The sequence below is a fragment of the Penaeus japonicus genome, unplaced genomic scaffold (genome assembly GCF_977035675.1).
Source record: "Penaeus japonicus unplaced genomic scaffold, GWHDUDI00000001_assembly GWHDUDI00000019, whole genome shotgun sequence".
NCBI classification, from domain to species: Eukaryota; Metazoa; Arthropoda; class Malacostraca; order Decapoda; family Penaeidae; genus Penaeus; species Penaeus japonicus.
In genome coordinates, this window is record NW_028234421.1 from 18,856,762 (window position 1) to 18,869,261 (window position 12,500).

The following is a 12,500-nucleotide window of genomic DNA, read 5'->3' on the forward strand; positions in this document are numbered from 1 at the left end:
TCTGAGTTTTTTTCACACAACATATGTTTGTTTGTGACATCATCCCAAACGACTTAGTAGAATCTTGTCATTTTTTAATAGTATTGATTTTAAAAATATTTCAAAAGATGATAATAATGTGATGATTGTAAATATGATTCTGATGATGATAAATGTGCTGATATGAATCTTAATGATGGTAATAATGGTGACAATAACAACAATAATAATGGTTAAATTGATCATCATTATTCATCTTACGATAAAGCGAATTATCGTGATTATCGTTATCGTTTTTATCATTATCGTTATTATCATTGTTATCATTATTAGCATTATAATCGTTAGCATTTCTAATGTTGCTGTTATTGTTGCTACTACTATTATCACCACCATCATTGTAATTATCACTATTATCATTATCATAATTACTTTATTATCGTTATCATCATTATTGATTTTTTTTATTGTTATCGTTATCATCATTATTATTGTTATCGTTATTATCATCATCATCATTTCCATCATTACCATTACCATTATCATTATTGTATTTAGTATCATTATTATTATTGTTTTTTATTATCATCATCATTATTATTATTATAGTTATCTTTATCATTATCATTATCTCCATTATCATCATGTTACCATCATCATTATTCCTATAATTGCTACAATCATCATCATCATCATCACCATCCTACATAATGATGATAAAATGAACCGAAATAGTGGTAGAAGCTTGTCATTACCGCTGTGGGAGCACGGAGACAAGGAGAAAGTATTTAGTATATTTAGCAGAACCTGTTCTTCGGAATATGAGAATAGTGATAGGCGGAGAGAGTCATTTTTAGATGAAAGGCATTTTCTGCCAGGGTCGCATCTTTTTAGGGATATTGAAATGGAGCAAGGCAGTGGAGGGGTGGGGGGAGTCGAGGCAATCCTTCCAAATAACGTAGGATGTTGTGGGTATAGGAGAGTTGTGAATAGGATAAGTATAAAGATAGATTTGCATATTTGGGATAAACGAAAGGTTTTAATCCCGCGGTCGTCCTTTGTATTTTCTGATTTCTTTACGCGGAAAGGGAAATAATTCATATGACTGGTGGTAATAATATAAATACAATGATGAAATATAAGTACTGATTCGATCTTGAAAAAGAAACAAGAAAAAAGTGTTTGTATCAGGGATCAGCGAAAAATTTTAACCCTGCGAGCGACGGTTGTTTGTGTTTTGTTTTCATGGAAAGGGAAAGGAGCTGCGTGAGAAGAGGAGACGCTTTTTGACCGATTTCATCCCCTTTTATGCCTGCAATGGACATCCCAGTGACACAGCTTCCTCCGGGAGATCCTCGTCTTGTGGAAGCCATCGTTGGACAGTTAAAATCAAAAGGAATATTCGATCAGTTCCGGAAAGAATGTTTGGCTGATGTTGACACGAAGGTAAGCCAATATAGTTATTTTGTTGTTGTTGTTGTTTTGCGGATTTCACTTCGTTTCTTGCCTCGTTTTTGGCAAGTTTTGTTCTTAGGGGGAGTGTTATATATGTAGAAGAGATGTGAGTTATGTGATTTACCTCTATAAATTTAAGTAGAGAGAATATTCGGTATCTTATCTTGGTGCGAATATATTCCATAGCAGATGCGTAAGTAGTTTTCCCGACATTCTGTTATGTTATCTTCAGTTATAGAAATTATAGTAAATTTGAATAAGCATATAATTAAGAATTTGGAATAATTCCATAGCAAATGAACTATGACGATAATATTAACCCCATTAGATGTAGAGAACATGATGTTTAGGAGGGAAATTGTGGCATATAAAAAAAAAATACTAATAAAATCGCTTTGATACTCCCAAGCTACTAATTAACGTAATGATATTTTTTTTGTGTACGTGTGTGTGCTTATTTCTATTAGCACTAACTTCTTTAACCCTCTCTGGACGGGTGGTATACCACGGGTACCGCGCATTCAAGGCCCGTTCGCTGGGTGACGTCATATGGCATCGTTTATTTAACTGATTTAGGCCTATGCGTTTGAGAGCCCTGGCATTGTAACATGCAAGGCTAGAATGCCCCCGTCATGAGTGGGTTAAGGCAGTACATCTTAATTTTTTTTTTTTAATCAGTCCTGCTATACACCAAATTGTTGTAGAAGTGGATACCATACCATTGGTTATTTCACTAAGTAAATAATACTGAAGTAACAATAACATTTTGTATATCTTGTCCTTTTCCCAGTTTCAACTTTCTTTGTTCAATTAGATATCTATTTAGCCTATTTTACAAGTTTTTTCAAGATATACTTCTTTTTTTTTAAGTTCATGTTATTACACAATGGCTTGAGAGTGTGAAGACATTTAAGTCTGTTTGCAAATAAGGTGCAAATGCAAAAATATCGTGTTTGCGATTTGCATTGTACATGAGGGGTTGATTTTGGTTCTTTTTACTGTTGGTAATATTGATACTTCAATACATTAGGTAGCAATACACCAGCACAGATTGACCAATGACTTTAGATTTCTTAACTTTTTCCTTTTTTTTAAATGTATTCTTTGAATCTTGTATTATCTATAGTAATAGTATTTTGTACATAAGAAGGCGAAAATTCTTTAAATCACTGAAAAAAGGACTTGAAATGAGGAAATGGTTCTCATTTTGTTGTGGCATATTGGTTGTATGATAGTTATGCTGGCGCTCAGATCCAGAAGTGTCAGTAATTTCCCATATGTCCCAATTCCGGCAGCATGTCAGAAGATTTGAACTGATGGACCTGGAAGGGCAGTAGGGATTGGCAGGAGATAGGCCCTTTGCCCCACTTTCGTCAGGCTCTGTCTCGTTGAGAATATGGTTTCTCATTAAAAATGCTTCCTCAGCGTTTAGAAGATATCAGATCAGCCTACTACATACTTGTCATTCCTTCTACTAGTCAAGTTGGTTCACATCATTGACAAAGTTAGCCTTCCACTGAAGAATAAGTCAGGGTAGATATAATTAATGCAGAGTTAATGCTAGGCAGACCTGACTCAAAAGCATCTGGGAAAGGGAAATTAGTTTCCTTGTGGTCTCATCATATGGGCTGATGCACAATAATGATCTTTTGATTTAGAGTGGAAGCAGCAGTTTTGAAACCAATTTGCTCTGACATACAGCCTTGAAATGTCATTTACATAATTATTTGTTTACTTATCTGGAGACTATTTCACTTTAATGATTATGCATTCATGATCAGTCTTGCAGCCGTTGGGTATCGTAACTCTTTCTAGTGTAGTTTCAAAAGATAAATATGATGAAGTAATGTGATATATTTATAATGGATGTATTGTCACAGTCTTATGCTTTGACAAGTGTATCATAGTGATGACTTCACACACCTTGTGATGTACTATTTTCCATAATATTATTATGTTTGTGTGTGTTTGTGTCACATGTGCATTTTTTATTATGTCCAGGTATACAAATAATTTTCCAGAACCCTTGGTTCATCATTTTACAGGAGTTTATACAAGTAGAAGTTTATACAAGTCCCCTCTCGTAATATTGTGTTGGCATTGTGCTTGCTAAATATTACTTTTCCCTATACACTCTGCTAATAAAATAATTTCTCTTGCAGCCTGCTTTCCAGAACCTTCGGCAGCGTGTCGAAGGCCACGTCAATAAGTTCTTGGAAAAGAACACATGGAAGAATGACTTGAACAAAAACCAATTACGTGATGGGGTGCGAAAGCATGTACAAAAGTAAGTTGTAGATTTGTTTGTTGTTTTTGTGCATTCATGTGTATCTCTTTGTCTGTTTGTCTTTATGACTTTTTTTTTTTTATGTCACATACAGAAAAAAAAAAGATCAGTAAAAATTTAGTTTTTTGACAGTTTAGATGACTTGGGTTCCAGTGTGGGGGTTATATTTTGCTTGCTTTACTCTCTTCCTTTCTCTCCTTTTTCTCTCTCATTCTCTCTCTTTCTCTCACTTCCCTTCCCTTGATTTTTTACTCGTCTCGTCCTCACAGTTTGGGCATCCTAGAGTCCGGCATCGATGCCATTATCACCCAGGTGTTGAACCCCAAGATCAAGCCACTGATCCTCCCCTATGTGGAGGACACCGTCTACACCTTCCTTCAGATCGACAAGCCAAAGAGAGAGAGACAGGGTTAGTGATCCATGTCTTAATAAATCCAGATGTTCTTTGAACTGAACAGGCACTGGTTATGTGTAGGTTTAGAGTTCATTGACAGATTATTGCAAGATATTTTGGATGCCAGTATGTCCTGGAAAGAAGAGAGTTGAATTGTGAATGCAGTTAAAAGGATTGTAAGTGGTTTTGGTCATTAGAGTTCTTTGGAAATTACTCTTGAGGTTTTAAAAAGCTGAATTAATTTTAAATGATCTTTTCTTAGCAGACACAAGCAAGGAACCACAAGACACTGGGCAGCCCTATCCAGGCTTGAATATCATGGACACCAAGCCCAGCCTGATTCCCATGGAGACAGACGTCATCTCATCAGAGGAGGATGACATCTTGGCACGAGAGTCCCCTGACAGTCTAAACAAGTCCCCACCAACACCCCAGGATGCAGAAATGAAGGTCTGTGCCCTGGATCTCTGTGGGGAAATTGTGAATGGAAAGGTTAAAATCAGTTTGGTATTCCAAGGCGGTTTATTGAGGAAAGGACGTTTTGCATATGTTTTGGGTCTGGTAGCTTTCATGTGGTGTGTGTTGTGGAACAGTCTTTTTTATATGAGTGTATGCTTTCTTTTTGTTTTTGTTAATTTTATTGTAATCATATGTCTTAACTTCTCTGTAGTATCCTATGTATCATCAGTTAGTAGATATTCAAAGGAGCCTCATCTTCTCCTTGTTGTAACTGGTATTAATCTTTCCTTTACACTTTTTTCAGTCTGTGGATGATAATGCCCAAGATGGCTTTGGGAGTTACAGCCAGTATGAAAAGGCAGAAGATCAACCAGATGCCATCGCTGGGCATGTTGAGAGACTAAACTTGGATGAGGAACAAGACAGTAAGCCACTGCCAGCAGCCAAGCCTCCCCCACTACCTCTTTTCGATGACCAGTCTCTCGACAGTATATCTTCAAATTCCTCTGGCCTCACCTTCTCCCCACTCTCAGGCAAAGGATCACCCAGCAGTAGGAAGTCACAAGAGAACCTATCTAAGCTGGATGAAAGCCCCAAAGTAATGCAGGATCTGCGGTCCACTACCTCCACCCCGCTCGTGGATGAAAAACCAGCTGCAGAGGATGAAGAGGCATCCAAATCGTCCCTTGAAAGCGAACCCATGAAAGAAGCTGAAGACCTGGAACCCAAGCCTACAGAACCTTTCAACTCTCAGCCTGCCATTCAGCCAGTTGTGACTCCCTCGGAGACACCCATGCAGACCCCCTCTCACTCCAGCATCGGAGCAGGGAAAGAGGACGACACAATACTGTCGGGTACAAGCCTAGTAAGCTTAGACGAAGACTCCCAAGAGAGCAAGGCCTCCATCTCAAAGGCAAGTGTCACTTCTGAGAAATCGGAAACAGAAGAGAAGGCCAAGTCTGAGAAATCTGAAGGCGAAATCACCTCCTCAAGCTCAGAGCTCAGCGACAGTGACAACAAAGGGCGGCATGGGGATCGCCCTCGTTATCAGGAAAAGCACTATTCTGACTATGAGTCATCACACAAGTCCAGCAAGGGAAAGACCGAGTACAAGAGCAAGCACGACTCCCATAGCAGAGACAAAGACAAAGACAGAGACAAGGACAAGGAATCCCGGCACAGCAAGGAGAAAGACAGAAAGCACTCCAAGTCCCGCGATGACCACCACTCCCACAGAGACCGCGACAAGAAGCACCACCGCAGGGACAAGGACCATGACGGAGACCGTGACCGCTCGAGGGGTCACCACCACGACTCCTCCTCCAGTTCCCACAAGGAAGGCTCAAGTTCGGGGAAGAGCTCAGGAGACAAGGACAAGGAGCGCTCCAGCCACCAGTCCAACGACAAGTCCTCAGAAGGCAAGAGCAGACGCGACACCCCAAGTGAAAAGTCAGAGAGCAAGTCCAGCGACAAGGCCAGCGAAAAGTCAGAGAAGAAGTCCAGTGAGAAGTCCAGCAGCAAGTCAAATGATCGACCTGACAGCAGATCAAAGGAGAAGCTAGACAAAAAGTCCAGCAAATCTGAGAGCAAATCAAGCAGTAAATCTGATAGTAAGGCAAGTAGTCAAAAGACTGATAAGAAATTAGAAGGAAGCGATAATAAGTATTCATCAAAATACAAGAAAGACAGTAAGCGGGAAGAAGAAAAGCACAAGAGTGAAAACAAAGAAGAGAAGAAGAAGAGAGATGAGAAGGAAAGCAAACGTGACAAGGAAGAGCGTGATAGTAGAAAAGAGTTCAGAGACAAAAAGGACAGAGATGACAAAGATATTAGAAAGAAAGAAGATCGAGAAAGCAGAGACGGTAAAAAGGAGAAAGATGACAAAGACAGCAAAAAAGAAAAGGAAGAGAGAGAGATTAAGAAGGAAAAGGAGAAGAAGAATATCAAGGGAGAAAAAGTGAATGTAAAGGAGGAAGACAAACCCAACACAGAGAAACGTAAGCTGAGGAAAGAGGAGGATTCCCAGGCAGAGAAAAAGACAAGGAGCTCAGAGACCAGGCGGGAACAATCTTCAAAGAGGAGAGCCGTCTTGGATGAGAAGAGCACTGAGTTGCAGGAGATGCAGCTGCAAGAGGAGAGCTTTGTGCTGGTCAATGACGAAGGCAACATCTTACTGTGCTACACCAAAGAGGACGAGGAGACGCCCGACCTGACCCCAGTGGTGACACCCAAGGCCCTCTTTGACAGTGATGAGGACTCACAGCCTGAATCCTTTGAAGGTTTTGGGAACAACAACAACAATAACAAGAAGGGTGAAGTGAATGACTTTGAGGGCTTTGAGAGCTGCAAGTCAGAATGCAAACTCTCAGAATATTTGAAGACAGTGACCAGAATTCCTGACGAGATGGACATGGAGTGCCATGAGTGGTTTGACGAAGAGGACCTGCAGTTGTCGGTTGAAGCCAGTGACCTAGCAGGGAAAGTGAGCCTGGAGGAGTTTCTCAGGTGCATGCAGATGCTGGGAGCAATTATAAGAGATGCAAACGGCGCAATCCAAGAGTACAGCAGTATTAGCGATGCCAACCCCTTAAACCAGCCAAGTAAGGAGCAGCCATGCAACCCAGAAGTGAATCCGGGAAAGAGACGGAGAATGTCAACCTGCAGCTCTGCCTCCTCCAGCAATAGTTCTTCTGGGTCGCCGAAGCACAAGCGATCAAGAACAGACAGTAGCCTGGCAGCAAGCGACACAACACGGCTAGCTGACCAGGGATCCGTCATTGTTAGCGGCTATGCCCTCTTGACCCCAGAGGATGATGGCAACAGGACCTCTTGCAGAGAGTATGGTAAGACTTCCTTCGAATTGATTTCAGTTTGATCCCTTTTTTCTGTTCTTTTAGTTTTTTTTCTGTCTAGCACTTTTTGTTCTTCTTTTTCACTTTCATCATTTAAAGTTATGAATCCAAAAATTTGACAATTCTCTCCAGTGGATAAATACATGTTTGTCCTTCTGAGGAATTAGATTGTGCTAAATTTGGGATGGTGGTTGTATCTCATGTGGGCCAGTGTTTGTCACTTCAGTGTTTCATGTCTCTCTTTTGGCATAACATTGCTTTTTTGGAATAAACAAGACTCAATTCCTAAAGCTTTGTCATGCAGTTATTTGTATTTCCATTCATGATTTTTCTCCTAAGATGCTGACTTCTGATGCTCCAATACCTTGTTGGATTGAGCAAAATGATTCTGAATCTGTACATACTTTTTCCTTCCTTGTTTTGTTCCCATATGAGAAAGCAATATCATGTATATCTAGATATTTATTGACAAATGTTGAGATATTTATTCACTTTCATATGTGCATTATATTTTCCCCTGTTTTTCTTTGTTGATATTTCCAAATGGAATTAGACACGTGTATTTTGTGACATCAGTAACTGAATTCCAATTATCTTAACTCAGAACATTATTACGAATACTTTATTGTGTTTCTTATTACATGTATGTCATCATAGACAAATTTTATTAAATATATGCAACAAACATACATGATATGTTATTCTTATTCCAAAATTAAGTGTTTGATTTTCTGTGTAGAGAAAAACAATGATAAACCAGACTCACTGTCAACTATGAAAAGTTTTTAATATGATTTTAAAGCATGTCTGTTTTACTTTTTGTGTTTGTTTTTTTGTGTTATGGTATATCATGTGGCAATTATTTATTTTTTTTGTGCTTCTAAACATTTTTTTTGTTCTGTACTTCCGTTGATTGTGTTTTAATTGTTTTAATGCTTTTCTTTGTTTTGGGTTGTCTTTCACACTTTTTTTTTTATAACTTTAATTCTTGTGTGTCCAAACAATCATGGTGCCTTTGTTTAACCAGCAGTATGAAAACACTCATTTATTTCACAAGTCCAGTTTGATAAGAATGAAGGCAGTGGGAGACAACTAAGTACTTAGCATTAATGAATACAAATACTATGAGAAGTGTTCTCACTGAGATAAAATCTTTACAAGGGAGAAAATGTGATATCTTCGTCAGGAATTAACATACATTTTTAGTTTAGCGAGGATAATTCCCATGCCATTTTGAACAGAAGGGTACAGAAAGCTTCAAATTAAGGCTTGTAAAATATCATTCTAATATTCAGAGTTCTTTGTCAGAGAACTATTTAAGAACAGATATCTATTAGGGACATTCTTTTTGACACACTGCCATGCCTGATACGTAAGGTGACTCATGCTCTCATTGAGTTTTTAAAGTGTTTTTGATAAAGTCTTTTTGAAGAATAGGACACAGTAATAGTGCTCCTTTGATACTAAGACTTTCGCCTGTACTTGATAATCGCATAATCTGGTGAACAGCAATAGCCAATATTTTCTAACTTGCAGAGATTTGTGCTTGTTTACCATTCTGTTAGACCTTTCTCTTGTGGATTAGAGAAAAAAGTAGCAAAGATGAATGCTCAGTTTTTTTTTTTACAAACACAGAAATAGTATTTTTTAAGGTGTACATTTTTAGTAATAATTTTGCTCTTCATTACCATGAAGGATGAAAAAAAAATGTTTGCACACCAAAATGATGAAGAACATGCAAACTGCATGAAGAATGAAGTAAAATAGAGACATTTATAAAGGCTAAAAATTGGTGATACTGCAGTATGAGCTGAATAGAAAGTATAACGCAAAAGACATAGCTAGTGGTGTTTCATATTCAGACATAGAAAATGAGAATATTTATCTTTAATGTAAACAGTTAATAAATGCAAATAAAGATACTTGGCTTTGATATAAGTAGTCAATAAAAGTACTGTGAATACTTTTTTATTAAATAGAATACCACTGAAAATGTATGGACTCCAAATAAGATGCAAATTTTCATGATATACATAACTTTGAGAGTATCAAAGGACATGGAGAATGATTATGGTTACAATTAAAATCAAGAGACAGTCACACTCCTTTAATAAAACACCAACGGATGATCGATATTTACCTCCATGTAGAAGAAACTACTAAACACTCACAAAATATTATCTCGGAGGAAAAGATTCTTGGTTATACACAGTGTTTTTGCTTAAAGGGACACCTGTGTGTATGCCTTGAGATCATATTCCAAGCTCATTTTCAAAAATATGTAAAAAGGAGAATTAAAGTTGAAACGTCATTACATCACCCGCAAATAAAAGGGAGCTTTTAACCCCATGCAGACAGGCCTGTGTAATTGATGTGGGGCTGCCATTCAAAAGTGTCACTGGAACAAGGGAGACATGTTTTGCCCCACAACCTTTTTTTCTGCCCAACTCCTGTTCATTTATACATAAGGGTACTGAAAATCTCCACTTTTTTGTTTCATCATGGTAGGAGACTGTAGTTTAGTCTTTATTGTCTTCATATAGGAGTGATATATGTCTGTACACTCAGTGTAACATCACTATTACATATTAATGGAAGAAAAAGTACAAAGTTTAGCATAACATTATCTTTATAATAATAAAGAAAAACAATATTTATAGCTATATATACTCCTTCTCACATCTAGTTTCACTTGGCAAAACAGCCAAACTGGCAGTGGCACCTTACATGCCTCGCTAATGGGCAAAATCGCTCATCCCATCAATATGTTTCCACCCGTTTACAAGGAGTTTACTGATAACCTAAACACATAAAGATATCAGATAATTTGAGAAAATCATATCCCAAGCACACATTGACAGAATTACCATGATAATGAATTTTATGAAATAGGGAAACAATGAATGAGCATAAAGGGGTTACATTGGAATGCAAGTTATTTATATTGAAAGTTATGGTTATGATGAATCCTAATATTGGCTTAAGATATAATATAACATAATTGGAACCATTTGAAACTATGATTAGGTGAGACACAATTTAAAGAAATAGCATATCCATATAAGAATAATACATCAACTAAACGAATAGATAAATACAGTTTGCTAAAAAGGTAATAGAATAATGATTCACTTACAAACTGGGTATTCTAGCTTTGTTGACCATCCTACACACAATAACTAAAAGGTTTGAGTGTTTTCATTACACTGGTAAAAGAGCCATGGTTGTTTTGAGGACTGGTGTGTACTACAAACTACATGTTAAGTATATAATAATTTACAATAGCCTATATTTTAGATAAGCAAATAAACCTTCCAGAAGTGGACTACAGCCAGAGGATCAACACCTACAGCCCCTTGTCTCCTGCAAGTGACTCATCAGCTGATGATGGCAAAGTCAAATCCATTGGTATGTATACCTAGAAAAGGACCTTTAGAAATGCATAACAGATATATATGTGTATGTCTTTCTACCTGTCTATTTGTGTATATGGTTGAATATATATATATATATATATATATATATATATATATATATATATATATATATATATACAGATACAGATATAGATATATGCAGTTCTTTATTTATACGTGTGTTCGTGCATGCATGCATGTGTATAATGACACTGAAAACACAATTGAAAATCTCCAGTGTTTTCTTTTTTGTACATGAGTGGACCATGAGGAGAATAGCAATAGAATGATTATTTAAGAATATCAAGTAATCAAGTATCACTGCCATGGAACTGTACAGGTTGCAGGTCCTTAATCTAGTTCTTAATTTTTCATTAGAGTGTGAACTTTCCATTACTCTATGAATTTTAACCACATCAGGCACCCTTTGCTACCTAGTTCATTGACTCATTTCTGTCATGATGAAAGATGATCTTGGTGTAATTTTTTTTTGGAGACTGGTAACTGACTGGTGTCGCAGTTTGACCTGCCTGCATTATATTAGGAACAAACAGCAACACTTGACCTACCTTAACAAATCACCAGCCATCTTTGATAATTTGATAAAATCAGTTCTGTAAGGGACATGTTTCCCTGGCAGCTGAAGGGATCTTTGAAAAGGAGGATCATTATCTTACACTAGTTGAAATCTCACTTCATCAATAAATAGTCTAGTGCATCAAAATACACACTTGACTTTTCATGCAAAGAAAGTGAACAAGTCAGATAGCCTTGTTTTTCACTTTCTGCTTTTTCACTTTCTGCTTTCGTTTGTGAGAAAATTGTTGTAACGTATATCTTTGTTCTTTTTTGCAGATGTGACGTTAGACACCAGCTCTGGCAATGTTAAATCCATTGCTGAAGTTGCGGAAGCAAAGACAACCAGTCCTGCCAAGATGTACAAAACTGACTCATCATGGCCGAGCGAAGACAGCAATTTATCAGTATAGATCGTCTAGAATGTTTTGTGGATGTTTTTAGTGTGATTGGAGATTCAAGGAGTTCAGGAAATGGTGTAAATGAGTCATTTACTCTCTTTAAAAGCAATGATTATTTTGTAAATTAATGAACTAGCAGTTTACCTGCATGGTTTGAATGACACATCATCTTGTAGATTTTGACCTGTAGAATATTATGACAAAAAATAGGTAGACGGTGTCTCATAAAATTTTTATTCATACATGAAATTTTGATAAATGCTAACACTTTTTTTTGTTTGTTTGTTTGTTTCATTTTATATAAGTGAGTGCTCATCTTATATGTTGAAGAAAAGGCATACAACATTTGTATTTTTAAGAAAAAAAAAAATTGACACCTAATCCAACTCTGCTCAGACAAAGCCCCTCAAACAAGCTATGTCTCTAATGTTGTTGAAATTTAAACAGTATTTTCACATATATGTTAGTGCCAGTCTATTACCACTTTGATCTGAGGTTGTAATTTTTTGCATTGTGAATGACTATTGTGAATTAGTTATGTATATAAAAGAAGTTCATTTCCCTTTTTCATTTGATTTGGAAGGTAAATATCTAAAGTTACCTTTGTCCCAATTTGCTTGCAATATTTTTTACCATTTTTATTTGTTGTATGGGAAGACTGAAACTAAAAGATTTTATTAG

At 37.0% G+C, this 12,500-nt stretch overlaps 1 protein-coding gene across 6 annotated transcripts in view; it reads left to right on the forward strand.

Moving 5' to 3' along the window:
* Positions 1-1,200: 1,200 nt before the first annotated feature.
* LOC122256791 (uncharacterized) overlaps positions 1,201-12,500 on the forward strand; it is a 12,586-nt gene continuing 1,286 nt past the window's right edge. The window contains exons 1-7 of one of the 6 annotated variants that reach the window (XM_043021723.2): positions 1,201-1,425; positions 3,597-3,721; positions 3,991-4,130; positions 4,378-4,565; positions 4,879-7,417; positions 10,724-10,834; positions 11,698-12,500. The exon at positions 11,698-12,500 is cut by the window's right edge and continues 1,286 nt beyond it. In XM_043021723.2, coding sequence (XP_042877657.2) covers positions 1,288-1,425; positions 3,597-3,721; positions 3,991-4,130; positions 4,378-4,565; positions 4,879-7,417; positions 10,724-10,834; positions 11,698-11,831 — 3,375 coding nt within the window. In that variant the 5' untranslated portion in view covers positions 1,201-1,287 and the 3' untranslated portion in view covers positions 11,832-12,500. Of the gene's footprint in view, positions 1,426-3,596; positions 3,722-3,990; positions 4,131-4,377; positions 4,566-4,878; positions 7,418-10,723; positions 10,835-11,691 lie in introns of all 6 variants that reach the window. The other 5 variants (XM_086547478.1, XM_043021727.2, XM_086547482.1 and 2 more) reach the window with 5 other exon arrangements.